General features: G+C 44.5%; 2 protein-coding genes across 3 annotated transcripts in view; one reads left to right on the top strand and one right to left on the bottom strand.

The window, feature by feature from the left end:
• Positions 1 to 20,925, top strand: part of ILDR2 (immunoglobulin like domain containing receptor 2) — a 275,290-nt gene that overhangs the window by 19,012 nt on the left and 235,353 nt on the right. The window lies entirely within an intron of this gene.
• LOC138767435 (uncharacterized) lies at positions 16,165 to 17,529 on the bottom strand. Its single transcript, XM_069944937.1, has one exon. The coding sequence runs from the start codon at positions 17,527 to 17,529 to the stop codon at positions 16,165 to 16,167; it is 1,365 nt and encodes a 454-aa protein (XP_069801038.1).

Genomic DNA, 20,925 nt, shown 5'->3' with positions numbered 1-20,925 from the left:
TCCCTCCACCCCTCCCCTCTCCATAGAAAACCATGAAGACAGGGAGGAGAGCTTCAAACTGCTTTTTCATGATAAAAATGCATTTTACGGCTAATAAACCCAATTACAAAGTTTCTTAAAATCGCCTGTGTTATTGATTTCTGCAAAAAAAAAAAAAATGTAAACGATAGTGACACTTTAACCCCTTAACCGTACGTCCAGGGCCGCCTCCATGTGTTCAGAGCGGGGCCGCGCTTAACCGCCGCGGTCCCGGGTGCAGCTCGTAGCCAGGGACCGCATCTATTAGCGGGCACGGTCTGATCGCCGTGCCCGCTAATAAAGTAATCGGATGCAGCTGTCAAAGTTGACAGCTGCATCCGATTACTTGAATGCAGCCATCTCTGGTGTCTAGTGGGGTGAATCGCTCCTCGGGGGTGATCCCCACATCCTCTTCGGTCCGGGCTCAGCGCCGCAATGGCGCTGATCCCGGCTTGCCACTCGATTGCTTCCGGCTGCAGCAGCCAGAAGCAAAGTGCCTATCTCATTGATCTATGATATGCAGCATAGATCTCAATGAGAGATCAGTGCACTTATACTAGAAGTCCTCTAGGGGCAGGACGTCCTGCTCAGCCAGTCAGTGGCTTCGGCGGGTTAGCACACTGGTTGAGCAGACGCCGGGAGCCCCGAAGCAAACTGGAGTGGGGAAGAGGTAATGTATGCTCCGGCTGCCGGGAGGTTAACTTAAATACATGCAGAAAAAAAACAAAAAAATGGCCCACAGGTTGTTATCGGCTGAGAAGGCATACGCTTTGATTGCCTCTGATACTGAGACAACCAGTGAGGGAGAAGAGGAAGATCCCTCGTTCCTTCTTCCTTCCTTTTCTTCCTCATCGTCATCATCATTTAGTGATGACAAGCCCCCAAGGCGCCGCCCCAGGAAGCCCCCTTAAGTGACCCCACCTGGAGCCCAGTCCCTGACACGTAGGAGCCACAGATTCCTGAGTTTGTTGGGTTCACTTGTGGGGGGTTTACAATGTGTTGGCAGCACGGGGGCTCTCCGATCCCTTTGTCCTCCATCCTGGCCAAATCCAGCTTCCAAAATCCAAATTGCGCTCCTTCCCTTTGGAGGCTTTCTGTGCGCCGGCTTTGCACCTTTTGACCACATGTGGGGTACTCCTGCAATAGGGGGAAATTGCTCTACATGATTAGGGGTTCATTTTTTCTTTTAACCCCTTGTAAACATGAAAAATTCAATGTTACATCAACATTTTAGTGTAAAGAATTTAATTTTTCATTTTCACGGCACATTGTGCCTGTCACCAGTGGGGTCCAAACGCCCACTATACCCCTTATTACATTCCTTGAAGGGTGTAGTTTCCATAATGGGGTCACTTGTGGGGGTTTCCAATGTTTTGGCAGCACGGGGGCTCTGCGAAGCCGACATGGCCTTTGTCCTCCATTCTGGCCAAATCCAGCGCCCAAAATCCAAATTGCGCTCCTTCCCTTTGGAGGCGTGTCCAGCGCCATCATGGCACAATATGTCCCCATGTAGGGTATTTTTGTACTCGGAGGAAATTGCTCTACAAGTTTTTTTTTTTTCTTTTAACCCCTTGTGGACATGAAAAATTTAAGGCTAGACCACATTTTAGTGTAAAAAAATTAAATTTTTCATTTTCACGGCGCATTGTGCCTGTCACTAGTGGGGTCCATGTGCTCACTATACCCCTTGTTACATTCCTTGAGGGGTGTAGTTTTCATAATGGGGTCACTTGTGGGGCGTTTCCAATGTGTTGGCAGCACAAGGGCTCTGCGAACCCGACATGGCCTTCGTCCTTCAAATTTAGCTTCCAAAATCCAAATTGCACTCCTTCCCTTTGGAGGCTTTCTGTGCATCGGCTTTGCACTTTGTGTCCACATGTGGGGTACTCCTGTAATCGGGGGAAATTGCTCTACATTATTAGGGGTTCATTTTTTCTTTTAATTGTATCTCATGGCTATGAGAACATGACCATTGACAGCAAATAATAGATTATAGTCAAATGGCTACATAACACTATGATTATTTAAAACACACAGGAGACACAGGCGACAATAGGCTTTTAAAGTCACCATTTTTTTGTTGAGCGCCTTTGTTATATATTTTGAATTGTAAAAATTAGAAGTTAAAATTTAACCACTAGTTATATATAGGCATCTACTTGGGATTAATTCCCTTTGTTGTGTTACTGTGCAATAGTAATGACAGAAGTGGGCAGGAAAGAAAGCTAAGGGGGTGAGTACGCAAACGGACCAATCAGGGAGATGCATGTTGGGAAATGTAGTTTCTTGGACGGTGCCATCTTGAATATAGATCGGCTTTTAGAAAAAACAACACCCCAGTAATTACAATGGTAAAAAAAAACCTTTTTCTATTCAGTAAACATTTTGTGAAACAAACAAACATAATTAAGATTGCTGCATCCAGAAATATCAGAATTATTAAAAATATTAGTACTCGATGCTGTAATTGCTGTCTATGGTACATTTGTCTCACAAAGAACATTGATCGAGTGCAAACAACAATTAATCTTACACCCCAACCCTGACCAAAATGAAGGTGTCTACGGATGATTTTCCTGCCCTATAATACTATATTATATAGACTTGATGGAGTGATGTTTTTTCTTGGGGAGAGGGCTGAGCTGGCAATGCTTCCTGGAAGAAGTATCCAAATTAGCTTTCCTAATAGGAGGAGAACTTGCGCTCTTGCGCCATCTATTGGATGTATCTACCCTATAAATCAAAGTTCCAACCTATAAAAGCCTGTGACACACAACTGAGGACTATCAGTCAAGCCAGAATCTAATCCATAAGGAAGTGTCCGCCATCAGTATGGAGCTGTTCTGTGGATACCAAGAGGACACTGACTGCACTAGAGGGCAAGCTCTTTTCCTTCTGTAGTAAAGCTGATTTGCATATTTGTTTCCCAGGGAGCATTGCATGGCCTATAATACTCCCTACACAAGCTTCACAGTCTCCTCAAAGAGACACATTACCTCCTTAGACCCAACATCAAAGGCCTCCTCCCTTAAATCAATGGTGCACAGATCTCTCCTAGTATATTAATGTTATTTGTAGAGTTCATTATGTTTCCACCATGGGGATGTGATGATGTTTCCTGATCCTAAAAATAAAGGTAGCACATGAGGTCTGGATGACTTCTGAGGAGAGTCGCAGATAATGTGTATAAATAAAGTGCCGGCTCCGCACCCGCCAGATGAAAGTTCTGTCTACAAAGACCTCCGCTTCTTTCATGTCTAAAACGCTTATTAAAATTCCTTCTGGAACTTTGCAGGAAGTGGAGGATTTCCTGGGTCTATCACAGTGCAAAGTGCCAGCAACTTCTCTAATATCTATATACTGAGCCAGCAACACCTGGTCATCTATCTATCTATCTATCTATCTCCTATCTATCTATCTATCTATCTATCTCCTATCTATCTATCTATCTATCTATCTATCTATCTATCGATCTCCTATCTATCTATCTATCTCCTATCTATCTATCTCCTATCTATCTATCTCCTATCTATCTATCTATCTATCTATCTATCGATCGATCTCCTATCTATCTATCTATCTATCTATCTATCTATGTCCTATCTATCTATCTATCTATCTATCTATCTATCTATCTATCTGTCTATCTATCTATCTATCTATTATCTATCTATCTATCTATTATCTATCTATCTATCTATCTATCTATCTATCTCCTATCTATCTCCTATCTATCTATCTATCTATCTATCTATCTAACATCTATCTCCTATCTATCTATCTATCTATATCTATCTATCTCCTATCTATCTATCCATCTATCTATCTATCTCCTATCTATCTATCTATCTATCTAAGTAGAAAAAGCCGTGGCACTCGAAATTAAGTGAAAAAATAAGTGCTTTTTATTTGCCCAAAACCGCAACGTTTTAACCTCGCTATGAGGTCTTTTTCAAGCAGTGTCAATGGTACATATGGCATATTGTGCATTTTATACACAGCAAACAGAGTCAAAATCAGTGGTTACAAATCATTAATCAGTGTGTTACAAATCATCAATTAGTGTATCACAGCAACGGCAAGTAAACAAAACACATAGGCAAAAAGTAGTGCATGATCGTGATAGGTACATCTCATGATCGGTGTAGTGTCCATGAAAAAAAGTCACTATCAAACGTGTACAGTGTATGAAATATAATAAAGTCCAAAAAAGTCCAATTTACAAGAGTACAGAAGGAATAACTAGGATCCTCACTCACCATGATGACAACTTCGCCCCGTGTTAGGAGTAGTTAGCGTGGTGGATGACAGAGAGCTCATGCGCAGTAGGCAACCAATGTCGGATTAACTCTTTCTGCGTAGGTACACTGACTCGAATGGGAAATAAATTATCTATGTAGATTCAATATATGGTACACTGTATGCTGCATCCATTTACACGGCGAGTGTATAAACACCCAGACGGCTTTGTCACACAATACAACGGCATGAGTGGTAGTATTGCTAAGATAATACAAAAACATTGGGGGGTCTTGGAGAGGGGGTTTCCAGAAATTGCTAGTTTTCAAAGTAGACCCATTCTATCCTACAAAAGAGCCCCTAACCTCAGAGATCATCTAGTCCATGCCAGTGTCTCCTCACCACAACCATCACAACTATTACTAGGCCCATTAAAGCCTGGATGCTTCCCTTGCAGAAGGTGCATTAACTGTAAACATGTGATTAAAAGTGATACTTTTACACATCCTACAACAAAAAAGAGGTACCAGATAAAAGAACATATCACACGTGATACAGACTGGGTTATATATATCATCCTGTGCCCATGCCAACTATTGTACGTTGGTGAAACTTCACTAGATGTCAAGACTCGCCTCACACAGCACAGATACACAATACGAAAAAATAAATTAGATTTACCAGTGCCTAAACATTTTGTTTAATTCAACCATCAGGAACAGGACCTCCGTGTCATTTTTATGATACACATTACCCCCCCCCCCCCCCAATCAGAGGTGTCGATAGAGTGACTCAATTGAAAAGGAGAGAACTTTTTTGGATTTTTGAACTGAATAGTCTCAAACCCAATGGTCTAAACGTAGACTTTAATATCTCTCCCCGATTTTGTAAATCATTTTTTAATATCATTCTCAGCCTCTATAATTACTATTTCCTTTTTTCCCCCAATAGATTGCATCTTTCCTCTCCTCCTTGTTGTTGTACCATGTGTATATATGGCTTATAATCAGTTTTACTATATACTTACCTACTATATACTTACCTATGTTTATTTTTTCAGAATATCAAGCATTTTTCTGTGGAATCGAGGAGACTTCACCACACGATGACCCTGCCCATTTGAGAACTTTTTGGCTGTTTGCCGCTATTCACATTCAGCAGTACTCATGCATTTTCTATGCGTTTTTGGAATCACTGCAACAGCGTCCACATGGTTAAAATGGCGGCCGGGACGAAGACCAGAAAATCCAAGTGTGGGATGCCATGGATTTAGTGGAAGGGACACCGTGATGCACGGTGCCGTGAATAAGGAGTCTCTGAACACCGAGTGATTTTTGTGTGTGGCTTTTTCCGAAGCAGCCCAAGATCAATTGTTTCCTGACAGCCTAAAATATGGAGAAGTATGGTGGTAATGTCTCAGGATAGCCGTCTGGGTGTTTATACACTCGCCGTGTAAATGGATGCAGCATACAGTGTACCATATATTGAATCTACATAGATACTTTATTTCCCATTCGAGTCAGTGTACCTACGCAGAAAGAGTTAATCCGACATTGGTTGCCTACTGCGCATGAGCTCTCTGTCATCCACCACGCTAACTACTCCTAACACGGGGCGAAGTTGTCATCAGGGCCGCTATCAGGAATTTTGGGGCCCCATACAACCAAAGTGTCTGGGCCCCCACATTAATAAAAAAAAAAAAAAGTGTGTTCGCCCCACGCCTTGCTGGGAGGTATAATTTGGTTCAGATCAATTCTAGAGAACTGGCTCATATACCCCATTTTTCCCAGTGGCTTAAAATGTAACCTCTGTTATACAGTTATAAAATTGTAGAAACTAAATGTGAACAAGGTGCAATTTAAATGTCATCATACAGACACTTACTTGTATAGCTGCCTCTTGTGCTCTGTATGCAGTGCATTATATTCACCCCTGCAACGTACAATTTATAGCGTGTCTACAAGCCCAGCGGGGCTCATTATGATGGAGACTAAAACTTATACAAGAGTGGGGTAGGGGTTCCCCTGTATTCAGAATGCTGTTGATTACTAGGCAATGCCCCGTTTGGGGTTATTGAATTTTAATGGGTCTGGGGGGCTGTTTGATTTGTATATGTTCACCAATATCCCCCCCCCCCCCCCCCCCGGTATGCTCACTAACATAGAATATGTTGATAAGGCTAATATAATGAGGCTGTTCCGTGTTAGTGAGCATATACAAATCACACAGCCCCCAGGCAGACTAGTTTAGCTCACCCAAGCCAGTGATAGCGAATACATGGCGGTGAGAATGCTTTCTAGGAGATCCTGTTTGTGCAGCAGAGGTGTCTTTATCCTGCTCTGCATAGACCCTCGAAATTCAATAATCCCAGATGGGGCATTGCCTAGCACTCAACAGCATTCTGAATACAGGGGAACCCCTACCCCACTCTTGTATATGTTTTAGTCTCCATCATAATGAGACCCGCTGGGCTTGTAGACACGCTATAAATTGTACGTTGCAGGGGTGAATATAATGCACTGCATACAGAGCACAAGAGGCAGCTATACAAGTAAGTGTCTATTTGAATTGCACCTTGTTCACATTTAGGTTCTACAATTTTATAACTGTATAACAGAGGTTACATTTTAAGCCACTGGGGAAAATGGGATATATGAGCCAGTTCTCTAGAATTGATCTCACACACAGACACCAGCACACATGTATACACACATACAGACACCAGCACACATGTATACACACATACAGACACCAGCACACATGTATACAGACACCAGCACACCAGGGCACGATGAAGTTTGAACTTCTGCAACCTGGAGAAATCACCTGATATCACCTGCAGTCCTATGTAACACCACATAACACAGTGGTATCTCTGAGTACAGATAATGTAGTAGATTTCACCTGCAGTCCTATGTAACAGCACAGATAACACAGTGATATCTCTGAGTATAGATCATGTAGTAGATGTCACCTGCAGTCCTATGTAACAGCACAGATAACACAGTGATATCCCTCTGAGTACAGATAATGTAGTAGTCACCTGCAGTCCTATGTAACAGCACAGATAAAACAGTGATATCTCTGAGTACAGATAATGTAGATGTCACCTGCAGTCCTATGTAACACCACAGATAACACAGTGATATCTCTGAGTACAGATAATGTAGTAGCTGTCACCTCGGGGCGCCCCTACTAAATGATGTTCTACAAAATAAGAAAAGTGTCATACAGTGACTCACAGGTGACGTCTTTTTTTTATCTTCTTTGAGGCGTCACTTTCCCTTTTCCTCTCCATCCGGCCCAGACCTCCATGATGATTCCTTCCAGATATGCTTCATCTTTTCAGAACCTGCGAGACAAACAATTTAGGCTCCGCACATTTCTAGCAGCTTCCTTTCCTTTCTCCCCCCTGTAGGCTCCCATAGTAACTGCGCTGTTTGGTGTTATGTGCAGTAAAGCGAGTAGGAATGTGGGATGCCCCCTGTATGTAGGATCCCCTGCTGTGCCCCCTGCATGTAGGATCCCCTGCTGTGCCCCCTGTATGTAGGATTCCCTGCTGTGCCCCCATGAGCTAATAATGCCCCTAGAGGTGGCCCCCATGAACTAATAATGCCCCCAGAGGTACCCCCATGAGCTAATAATGCCCCTAGAGGTACCCCCATACACTAATAATGCCCCCAGAGATGCCCCCATGAGCTAATAATGCCCCCATATACTAATAATGCCCCCAGAGGTGCCCTCATGAGCTAATTATGCCCCCAGAGTTGGCCTCCATGAACTAATAATGCCCCTAGAGGTACCCCCATACACTAATAATGCCCCCAGAGATGCCCCCATGAGTTAATAATGCCCCCAGAGGTGCCCCCATGAACTAATAATGCCCCCAGAGGTGCCCCCATATACTAATAATGCCCCCATGAGCTAATAATGCCCCCAGAGGTGCCCCCATATACTAATAATGCCCCCAGAGGTGCCCCCATGAGCTAATAATGCCCCCAGAGGTGCCCCCATATACTAATAATGCCCCCAGAGGTGCCCTTATGAACTAATAATGCCCCCAGAGGTGCCCCCATATACTAATAATGCCCCCAGAGGTGCCCTTATGAACTAATAATGCCCCCAGAGGTGCCCCCATATACTAAAAATGCCCCCAGAGGTGCCCCCATGAGCTAATAATGCCCCCAGAGGTGCCCCCATGAGCTAATAATGCCCCCAAAGGTGCCCCCATGAACTAATAATGCCCCCAGAGGTGCCCCCATGAACTAATAATGCCCCCAGAGGTGCCCCCATATACTAATAATGCCCCCAGAGGTGCCCCCATGAACTAATAATGCCCCCAGAGGTGCCCCCATGAGATAATAATGCCCCCAGAGGTGCCCCCATATACTAATAATGCCCCCAGAGGTGCCCCCATACACTAATAATGCCCCCAGAGGTGCCTTATATACTAATAATGCCCCCAGAGGTACCCCCATACACTAATAATGCCCCCAGAGGTGCCCCCATACACTAATAATGCCCCCAGAGGTGCCCCCATATACTAATAATGGCCCCAGAGGTGCTCCCATGAACTAATAATGCCCCCAGAGGTGCCCCCATACACTAATAATGCCCCCAGAGGTGCCCCCATACACTATTAATGCCCCCAGAGGTGCCCCTAAAAAAACAAACATCCTACTCACCTAATCCGCGCTGTGGCTGCAGGCAGCAGCTCTCCTCCTCCTCTTCTGGCTCCATCTTGCGCGCCGCAGGGACGGGACTTCTGGCAGACGTGATGACGTCACATCCTCACGCCTGCCGGAGAGGTCACGGCCCGGCCTCCCATAGGCTGCTGGTATGAAGTGTCGGCAGCCTATGGGAGGGAATACAGGAGGAGGACGCTGACAGGTCCTGCTCCTGTATTCTGATCGCTTTAATGTTCCGCGCGCTCAATGTGCGGGCGGAACATGAAAGCGATCAGTGCATCCCGAGAAGCTGCGCGGCCGCAGCTTCTCGTGATGCTCAAAAACAGGTGGCAAGGGGGGCTGTGCGGGCCCCCCTAGCGTAGCGGACGGGGGGCGGCGGCCGGCGGGCCCCCCCCTCATGTCTCTTAGGGTCCGGGCCCCATACGGCAGTACCAGTTGTACTGCCCTGTCGGCGGCCCTGGTTGTCATCGTGGTGAGTGAGGATCCTCGTTATTCCTTCTGTACTCTTGTAAATTGGACTTTTTTGGACTTTATTATATTTCATACACTGTACACGTTTGACTTTTTTTCATGGACACTACACCGATCATGAGATGTACCTATCACGATCATGCACTACTTTTTGCCTATGTGTTTTGTTTACTTGCCGTTGCTGTGATACACTAATTGATGATTTGTAACACACTGATTAATGATTTGTAACCACTGATTTTGACTCTGTTTGCTGTGTATAAAATGCACAATATGCCATATGTACCATTGACACTGCTTGAAAAAGACCTCATAGCGAGGTCGAAACGTTGCGGTTTTGGGCAAATAAAAAGCACTTATTTTTTCACTGAATTTCGAGTGCCACGGCTTTTTCTACTTGTATACTCCAGCACCTGTGGTCGCAAGGGTGCATGCTGGAAGGCACCGAGCTACTTGCACAAAAAGGAGTGCTGCACTAATAGACTTTACTTATATCTATCTATCTCCTATCTATCTATCTATTATCTATCTATCTCCTATCTATCTATCTATCTCCTATCTATCTATCTATCTATCTATCTATCTATCTATCTATCTATCTATCTCCTATCTATCTATCTATCTATCTCCTATCTATCTATCTATCTATCTATTATCTATCTATCTATCTATTATCTATCTATTTATCTATCTATCTCCTATCTATCTATCTATCTATCTATCTATCTCCTATCTATCTATTATCTATCTATTTATCTATCTATCTATCTATCTATCTATCTATCTCCTATCTATCTATCTATTTATCTATCTATCTATCTATCTCCTATCTATCTATTATCTATCTATTATCTATCTCCTATCTATCTATCTATCTATCTCCTATCTATCTATCTATCTCCTATCCATCTATCCATCTATCTATCTATCTATCTATCTATCTATCTCCTATCTATCTATCTCCTATCTATCTATCTATCTATCTATTATCTATCTATTTATCTATCTATCTATCTCCTATCTATCTATCTATCTATCTATCTATCTATCTATCTATTATCTATCATCTATCTATCTCCTATCTATCTATATGTCTAGTACACAGAGATCTTGTAGCACTCCAATAATCCGCGAATCAGGCGGTGTTTATTGCTCATTAATTAAAGGACAACTCCCGCGGGACCCCAAAAAAAAAAAAAAAACACAGACACACACAGACACTATACTCACCATCTCTCCGGTGACGATCGCCACTCGATTCGCCCGCCGTCCGCCTCTCCGTCGCTGCCTTCCGCCATCCAGCGATGTCTCCAACTTCCGGGTCCAGGGGATGGAAAAGGCTGCCAGTGCGCTTGCGCACCGGCAGCCTTTTCATTGGCTGGAGCGCATCACATGGCTTCCAGCAAGCTCAGCCAATCAGGGCTGAGCAAGCTGGAAGCCATGTGATGCGCTCCAGCCAATGAAAAGGCTGCTGGTGCGCATGTGCACCAGCAGCCTTTTCATCCCCATTCACTTTGCATGAAGATGCCGAGGAGGAAGAAGACACGGACCGCCCCTCGGCTCTGACGTCGTCGTCACCAGATGCCGCCCCGGAGAAGAGGACCGTGACGATCGTAATAGGTAATGTATACATTCCTTAACTTCCGGGGTGGGGGGTCGGGGGTCCGAAAGTGGGGGAAGGGGGCCAGGCCGGGTATTTAACCACATTACAAAGTTATATAACTTTGTAATGTGTGTTAAATGAGCAAAAAAAAATTTTTGTGGGAGTTGTCCTTTAACTATTGAACAATAAACACCGTCTGATTCATGGATTATCGGAGTGCTACAAGATCTCTGTGTATTATTTGATTGGAGAGCAAGTCAGAATCTCCTACTTGCCTGCACCAACGACACCTAGCAGAGCTGCTCTCTTGTGGACTATCTATTTCCTATCAATCTTGGTATCTATCTATCTATCTATCTATCGCCTATATAAAAATAAGGTAGGAGAGGTGTTCTGTAGCAATAAAGAACACAGTATCAGTAAAGAAGAGGTTAATCAGTTAGCTCTCTGCCCACACGACAGTTGACTGCAAACCTGCTGGTACCTGCAGATACAAGTGCCGGTTGTCTGGAGCAACTATCAGTGAAGATGGTTATTTCAGGGGTCAGCAGCAGTCCTAAAACATCCAGTGCCACATGTAATCAAGATGTGCGCCAGTGGCGGGAGATGTCCGGATGAGGCCCTCGGTAGTTAAAGCACTGATAAGTTTAACTTTTGTTTTGCCTGAATTTACGAAGCCAGACACTCCCCAGGATAGAATAGTTCCTAATTAGAGTTAGAAGCCGCAATTCTGCTTACAACTTAAAGGAGAAGTCTGGAGAAAATTTTTATTAAAGTATTGTATTGGCTACCGAAAGTCATACAAATCCCCATTATACACTTATTATGGAAAATGCCTATAAAGTGCTTTTTTTTCCCTGCACTTACTGTTGCATCAAGGCTTCACTTCCTGGATAACATGGTGATGTCACTTCCTGGATAACATGGTGATGTCACTTCCTGGATAACATGGTGATGTCACTTCCTGGATAACATGGTGATGTCACTTCCTGGATAACATGGTGATGTCACGACCCGACTCCCAGAGCTGTGCGGGCTGTGGCTGCTGGAGAGGGGGATGGCAGGGGGACACACAAGGCACTGGAGGGACACTGAGCATCCCTCTGCCATCATCCGCTCCAGCAGCCGCAGCTCGCACAGCTCTGGGAGTCGGGTTGTGACATCACCATGTTATCCAGGAAGTGACATCACCATGTTATCCAGGAAGTGAAGCCTTGATGCAGTAGTAAGTGCAGGGGAAAAAAAAGCATTTCCCATAATAAGTATGTATTGGTAGTTTGTATAACTTATGGGGGGCAATAAAATACTTTAATAAAAATTTTCACCGGACTTCTCCTAAAATCACAGACACAGACAGCTGATGTATGAATCAGTAACATAAGTTGGGGAAGCGCCCCCTTTATTATTTTGTGGTAACTTTTTATAGACAAAATATGGGGCGGTATTACTCATGCGCAGTGTATCCACATGAAATATGTAAATTTTTAATACATGTCAATTCTTTTGGCGGAGTGCGGAATCCGCCTGTGCATAGCATAGTGTCTATGGCACGGACGGAGATGCGTGCCGCTGCTTGCGGGTACGAGCGACGGAATCCGCTGCGGGTTATACGCGGGAATTCTGTAGTGTGCATGCACCCTTACTTGTAATTCAAGGTACTGAGAAAAGTGACAAAATGAAACACAACTCCATTACAAACTTCCAGAACTTTCCATTTCTATAGTGACTAAACATTATATACATAAAACTGTAGAATTCCCAGTAGCAGCGATCAGTGGGGGATCAGCGGGGGCCATGTTTTGCTTGTACCTTATCCTGGCAGCAGATATGGCCTCAGCGCGTTATCCTGGCAGGCCGCTGCTCATTGATATCCAGCCCTCACAGCTACTGTATGTAGAACATGAAACCTTCACTATCTCGCTGTCCTTGCTGCAAGAGCCCCTCCAGCTATTCCAGCTCTAAAGCCAAATACAGAATTATTGATGAATATCCGAGCTGTAGCCATGTAATCCTTAGCATTATCCCGTCCATGGCGTCGTGCATTCATAATAAGACAAGGTAAAGTCAGGTGAAGAAAACAACCCCAATCACTGTGCCAAAGTAAGATTCTCTATATTATATGTGTTATACAAGTTCTCTGCTGTGGAAAATCCATTTCTATTAGAGCGTCCTGCAGCTCAGACCACCATCGATCAGCCACAATCTGTGGAGGGACCTGCAGAAAGGGTTAAAATTCCTCTGCAGCACCCCCACAGGTCATATGAAGTATTACACAACTCCTATTGAAATCAGCTGTGTGTCAATATAAAGAGTAGACAAGCTGAGTCCTCCAAACTGAGAGGTGCTGTTTATAGCTCCTACTACTGGAAAATAAGTAATTTATCATCAGATCGGTGTCAGATTAACAAATATTCTGGACAAAGTAACTTACAATAGTATGATAAAATCACAGGTTACAGACAACAAACAAGCCCAGCGTAGTCAGAGGGAGCAGACTATCAAGAGGAAAAAGCAGATGGGAGAAGGCTGCTATAATGTGCCTGCACTTACACTCAGCCATACACACTGCTGCTATAATGTGCTTGCACTTACACTTAGCCATACACACTGCTTCTATAATGTGCCTGCACTCACACTCAGCTATACACACTGCTGTTATAATGTGCCTGCACTCACACTCAGCTATACACACTGCTGTTATAATGTGCCTGCACTCGCACTCAGCTATACACACTGCTGCTATAATGTACCTGCACTTACACTCAGCCATACACACTGCTGCTATAATGTACCTGCACTTTCACTCGGCTATACACACTGCTGCTATAATGTACCTGCACTTACACTCAGCCATACACACTGCTGCTATAATGTACCTGCACTTTCACTCGGCTATACACACTGCTGCTATAATGTACCTGCACTTACACTCAGCTATACACACTGCTGCTATAATGTACCTGCACTTACACTCAGCCATACACACTGCTGCTATAATGCTTTCTAAATGTTTGTTTTACATGTTATTCAGAATAATAAGTCATTATTTTGGGGTGTGATTTGGATTATAAATGCCGTCCCAGAACGAATTATGCTCCTAATCCAAGGCACCACTGTAAATGATAGATTATCTATCTATCTATCTCCTATCTATCTATCTATCTATCTATCTATCTATCTATCTATCTATCTATCTTCTATCTATCTCCTATCTATCTCCTATCTATCTATCTATCTATCTCCTATCTATTATCTATCTATCTATCTATCTATCTATCTATCTATCTATCTATCTATCTCCTATCTATCTATCTATCTATCTATCTATCTATCTATCTATCTCCTATCTATCTATCTATCTATCTATCTATCTCCTATCTATCTATCTATCTATCTATCTATCTATCTATCTCTTATCTATCTATCTATCTATCTATCTATCTATCTATCTATCTATCTATCTATCAGAAAGGACATTTTATACAGATATAACAGAGCTAAAACAGTTATTGAGTAGTTTTGTGTGAACTCATTGCTGTAATGACAGAACTGGCTCTGCTACATCAGTATGTACTTTCTAAAGGACACTTTGTAACATATAGTAACAGTTCGTCCTTTTATAGAGCGTCTCTATTTTTACCTCCTTGTCTCCAACATCAGCAAGGTCATGTCATGTAGTGAGAGGAGCCCCGGAGCTATGGTGGGTCACGTCCTTCTCTTACTTCTCTGCTTCTTAGATTTTTACATTTTACGTAAAATTTATAGACATAAGCGGTCAACCCTAATGTGAGGGGGTAATCTGATATATGAGCCCTGTGGCAGCTATGACCGCTACGACCCCTATAGGTGTGCCTATCTATTTATCTATCTATCTATCTATCTATCTATCTATCTATCTATCTATCTATCTATCTATTCACCTATCTATCTATCTACCTATCTATCTCCTATCTATCTATCTATCTATCTCCTATCTATCTATCTATCTATCTATCTATCTATCTCCTATCTATCTATCTATCTATTTATCTATCTGTCTCCTATCTATCTATCTCCTATCTATCTATCTATCTATCTATCTATCTATATATCTATCTATCTATCTATCTATCTATCTATCTCCTATCTATCTATCTATCTATCTATCTATCTATTATATATTATCTATCTATCTATCTATCTATCTATCTATTCACCTATCTATCTATCTACCTATCTATCTCCTATCTATCTATCTATCTATCTCCTATCTATCTATCTATCTATCTATCTATCTATCTCCTATCTATCTATCTATCTATTTATCTATCTGTCTCCTATCTATCTATCTCCTATCTATTTATCTATCTTGTCTCTCTGATATCTATCTATCTATCTATCTATCTATCTATCTATCTATCTTGTCTCTGATATCTATCTTGTCTCTCTGATATCTATAACTCTGATGGATTATAACTCCATAATCTGGATCCCATTGTGTTTTTGAAAATGAGTTCTCAGAGACTTGGCTGGAGCCTGTATATTTCTTGTGAGGAGCAGATGTGTTCCTCCATTGTCTGACGGAGTTGGCTTTAGCACAGAAGATTGTGAGATGTTTTCTTTGCTGTGTTTTGTAGATTGTATTAGGGATGGTCCGAACCGAGTTCGGTTCAGGTTCGTACGAACCCGAACTCTCGGTAATGATTCCTGCTGTCTGGCCGCTCCGTGCAGCGGGCGGATCCAGCGGGAGGACCGCCTGGAAAACTGGGATACAGCCATAGCCATAGGCTGTATCCCAGTTTTCCTGGCGGTCCTCCTGCTGTATCCACCCGCTCCACGGAGCGGGCAGACAGCGGGAATCTGATGCCGAGCGTTCGGGTTCATACGAACCCGAACCTCGGAGGGTTCGGACCATCCCTAGATTGTATCAGTTTTTGTTCATCTCTTTTTTTGTCTCGCTGTTCCCTATATTTTATGTAGATTGCAGGGGTTGTATAGTGTGACCCGGGGTACAGTATGTCATAACCAATAAGGGGGTTGGAAGGTGGAAACACCAAGTTGAGATGGTTATGAATCAGCAATGCTCTAGGAAATAGGACACCACCTTAGTGACTTGGGGGCTATGGCTAGTACTTGTCTTTATGTTATTTCTATCACATTGTAGCTTCAGGTGGACTGCACAACTAGAACCAGGGACTGGGACACTGTACTACTGGACACCAAGGAATAGGGCACTGAACTACTGGACACCAGGGAATAGGGCACTGAACTGCTGGACACCAGGGAATAGGGCACTGAACTACTGGACACCAAGGAATAGGGCACTGAACTACTGGACACCAGGAAATAGGGCACTGAACTACTGGACACCAGGAAATAGGGCACTGAACTGCTGGACACCAGGGAATAGGGCACTGAACTACTGGACACCAGGGAATAGGGCACTGAACTGCTGGACACCAGGGAATAGGGCACTGAACTGCTGGACACCAGGGAATAGGGCACTGAACTACTGGACACCAGGAAATAGGGCACTGAACTACTGGACACCAGGAAATAGGGCACTGAACTACTGGAAACCAGGGAATAGGGCACTGAACTGCTGGACACCAGGGAATAGGGCACTGAACTACTGGACACCAGGAAATAGGGCACTGAACTACTGGACACCAGGGAATAGGGCACTGAACTACTGGACACCAGGAAATAGGGCACTGAACTACTGGACACCAGGGAATAGGGCACTGAACTACTGGACACCAGGGAATAGGGCACTGAACTGCTGGACACCAGGAAATAGGGCACTGAACTACTGGACACCAGGAAATAGGGCACTGAACTACTGGACACCAGGGAATAGGGCACTGAACTGCTGGACACCAGGGAATAGGGCACTGAACTGCTGGACACCAGGGAATAGGGCACTGAACTGCTGGACACCAGGGACTGGAACACTGTACTACTGGACACCAGGGAATAGGGCACTGAACTGCTGGACACCAGGGAATAGGGCACTGAACTACTGGACACCAGGGAATAGGGCACTGAACTACTGGACACCAGGGAATAGGGCACTGAACTGCTGGACACCAGGGAATAGGACACTGTACTACTGGACACCAAGGAATAGGGCACTGAACTGCTGGACACAGGGGAATAGGGCACTGAACTGCTGGACACCAGGGAATAGGGCACTGAACTGCTGGAAACCAGGGAATAGGGCACTGAACTGCTGGAAACCAGGGAATAGGGCACTGAACTGCTGGACACCAGGGAATAGGGCACTGAACTACTAGACACCAGGGAATAGGGCACTGAACTGCTGGACACCAGGGAATAGGGCACTGAACTGCTGGACACCAGGGAATAGGGCACTGAACTGCTGGAAACCAGGGAATAGGACACTGAACTACTGAACAAAAGGGAACCTGGGATCGGGAGCAGTGAACCATTGGTTTCCATGGATTGGGACTCTAAACCTTTCAGCATTGGGGACACCAGGGGCAGGCTCTCTTCCCCACAGGAAATCATGGTGACTGAGGCAGCAGAACTCCAGGGACTGCAGCGTGTGAGTAGTTTTGGCATCTTGGTCCGTTCCTCTAGATGTAGCTAATCTCCTTATAATATAAGTATAAAGAGACGTAACAATTCTCCGGGGCAGTTTCTCATTTTGGGATGATGTGGGGGATCCTGACCCTTATTAATCCATCTTCCTCTGCTCGGAAACAGTAATGAGATTCTCTCGCTCCTCGTCACACATCTACATTCTGCTTCTTTCTTGTTTTCTTCTTTGTTGAATGTATAATGTTCCCGTGATGCCGGCTCCAGCCCTGGCAGTGCCAGCCATCAGCCGGGACTGACCTGCTCCATACAAAGGGACTTATTTTTCTTTGTTTCCCGCAGATTCTTGTGGATTTCTCTTTTCAATCATTTTATCCCGCCAAGAGCATCAATTTTCCTTTTCTTAGTAAAAACTTTGTTTCATTGTGAGTCACTTAAGGCTCAGCGCTCTCCGCCGTTTCCTTGTTTCACCGACGTGTTTGTCTTCTTGTAAATTGGAGGAATCAATCACAGTTTCCCTAATAATAGTCTGCTTCTTAAAGGAACTGTGCGGGCGCAACTGGTGCACTAAGCTGTTACCATAGTTCCCTACTGATCAGACCCCCACACGGACGACATATAGACCCCATGCAATTGCTATTGTGTTTCTACGGAAAAAATTTTTTTTCTGAAAATAGGGCTTATTTTCGGGGTGGGTCTCATTTTCAGAGAAACACAGCATGCTCCTACACTGTAACCCCACTATGTACAGTAGTCAGCCGTCATACTGTAGGTTCCAATGTTGTTAGGCTCCTAGACTGTAAGTTTCCTTGTAGTTAGGCCTCTATACTGTATATCTCCCCCATCTGTAGTTGTTCCTGTATACACACCCCTCTGCAGTAACCCCCCATACTGTATGCCCCCTCTGTAGTTGTTCCCTCATACTGTATACACCCCCCTCTGCAGTAACTCCCCCATACTGTATACCTCCCTCTCCCCTCTGTAGTTGTTCCCCTATACTGTATACACCCCCCTGCAGTAACTCCTTCATACTGTATACCTCCCTCTCCCCTCTGTAGTTGTTCCCCTATACTGTATACACCCCCCCTGCAGTAACTCCCCCATACTGTATACCTCCCTCTCCTCTCTGTAGTTGATCCCCTATACTCTATACTTTCCTGCAGATAGTCCCCATACCTTATACTACCCTACCTCGTCTGTAGTTCTTCCCCATACTGTATACCTCCCCCCTCTGCAGGTAGTCCCCATACTGTATACCCCCCTCTGTAGTTGGCCCATGTACCCTCCATCTCACCCGCATTCACTGCCCCTTCCTGTGCATCTTCTTACCCCTCCTGCCTTCCCTGCAGCTTGTGTTGAGCAGGTGGGGGCGGGGCATAACAAGTTTGGCAGTGATTGGCTGATCCTCAGCACTCAGGGATATGGTCAGCTGACTGGTCAGTCTTATTGCAGTGTCCCAGAGAGGGGTCCACTGTCTTTTCTAAACAGTTATAGGTTGGTACCATTTGTGTGTTAAACTTTTCAGACTGTAGTCTGTAGTGTGCAACTACCACCACTAGATGTCACTATTCCATTGCACGGCTGATAGCCAAAGGTGTATAATGGTTAATGTCTCTATTTTTAATTGTGTATTTCCTGCCACTGTCTTGTGATATTTTGCTAACCAATCCATGAACTAGTTACATTAGGAGCTCTACCCTATCACAGAGGATTATTCTTCCAATCAGATCCCCTCCTGTTAGGCCTATATATATAGTGGGGTGGGACTAATGGATTCAGTTCTAGTCTGCTGTTCAGTCTGCTCACAGCTTATCTGAGAGAGTATCTTCCCAGAGCCTGCTGACCATGTACCTACAGTCCCTGACCTGCCGCCAAGAGCCTTGTGTGGGACTTCTGTGTTTTCTACTGTCCACTAGATCTTAGCCGTATCCAGCTAGATCACCGCGTGGAGCTGTGGTGAGGATGGGACTAACCTTTTACGCTGTCTTCTCTACTTCTGTTACCTCTGAAGGAGTCTACAAATAACTGAGGTACCAAACTCTGAGTCAGTAGTTTAGCTAAGTGCAAAGGTCAAGTCTCTACTGCAACTTGCTAGCATGTCCCTTGAAGGTCTCCCGGACAACTGGCTCTTCTACTAGGTGGACCTGAACTCCCTATTATCTCTGTTCCCACGTAATAGTATCAGCGGATGTTCTTTCCTGTGGATTCAGGACTTGTCGCTAACAGCCCCAGCTGAGCCTCTGCACCTAAATAGGCCCCGAATTCGAATAACCCGTCATCATCCTAACTAAACCTGGCAGTGCAACTAAAGTACTTCTTGACTAGTTACCAGTGTATCTTCAGGTGTATTCAAAGCGTCTGCAGTACTTCCAAAGATTGTCAAGTCTTATCAGGACTCTAAATATATATATCTCTGCTAAAGCGTATGTGAACTCTGCATATCAACCTCCCTGCTGGAATGTTATCTCTTTAAACAAAAGTCCATTGTATTCTGAGCTGCCAGAATCTGTATCTGACCTTCAAAGTGTGACATGTAAAAGCTATCCATGGTTTAATCTGAGTCTTAGTTGTCCCTTTTCTCTTACATGTTAACATACCCTTTAAGAGCTTGTGTGGAAATCTACCCAGTTGGTAGGGGGTGGGTAGCAGGGGTGATATCATGCAGCTACTGGACATCAGATGTGGGTGTGGCTTCGCCCATCTGCATGATGGGGATATATGCCCGTTTCCTCCCATCTTGGAAGGTATACTTCAAGACATGGAAACGCAAGCAGTGTGAATCATCTTCTGCTCCACGCACAATCCCTTTAAGTAGTACAAGTGAACTTCCCTTTTAAATATACGGACAAGGAGAGAAAGGAGCTCTGCACCTCACACCTATGGCTGACACCAATGCGCTTTGCGGGGTTAGGGGTCACTGACTGACACAGTGGTGAGTTAGTGTAGGGACTCATGTGAACCAGGGGACCTGCACGTGATACATGGGGCAATATGGTTTGATCAAATTATATGTCAACATCCTGGCGTTGGTTTTTATATGTAGCCGAGAGGCATTAGTGTCAGCCATAGGTGTGAGGTGCAGTGCTCCTTTCTCTCCTTGTCCGTATTTTACGTTTCTCTCTTTGCACTCCTCCTGGAAGACCCATGTGACCGGAATCAGCAGGAGGCACCTGTGCACACATGCCTAGTACCTCCCATCTTTCCCATTCTACCTGCAGGAGCAATAGTGAGTGACAAGACTGTGTTCACACTTGTGTCACTTGGCGGCATCCTTCTCCGCCGGTGGTGCCTGCTGGGTTTTGGGGGGGGGGGGCCCTTGGTGATTGGTCCTGTGACATTGGGGTTGCAGGGCCGTTCTATGGCCTA

Source organism: Dendropsophus ebraccatus, chromosome 11 (assembly GCF_027789765.1).
Source record: "Dendropsophus ebraccatus isolate aDenEbr1 chromosome 11, aDenEbr1.pat, whole genome shotgun sequence".
Lineage (NCBI taxonomy): Eukaryota > Metazoa > Chordata > Amphibia > Anura > Hylidae > Dendropsophus > Dendropsophus ebraccatus.
The sequence above is the reverse complement of the archived record's forward strand: the minus strand, read 5'-3'. Positions and strand labels throughout refer to the sequence as shown.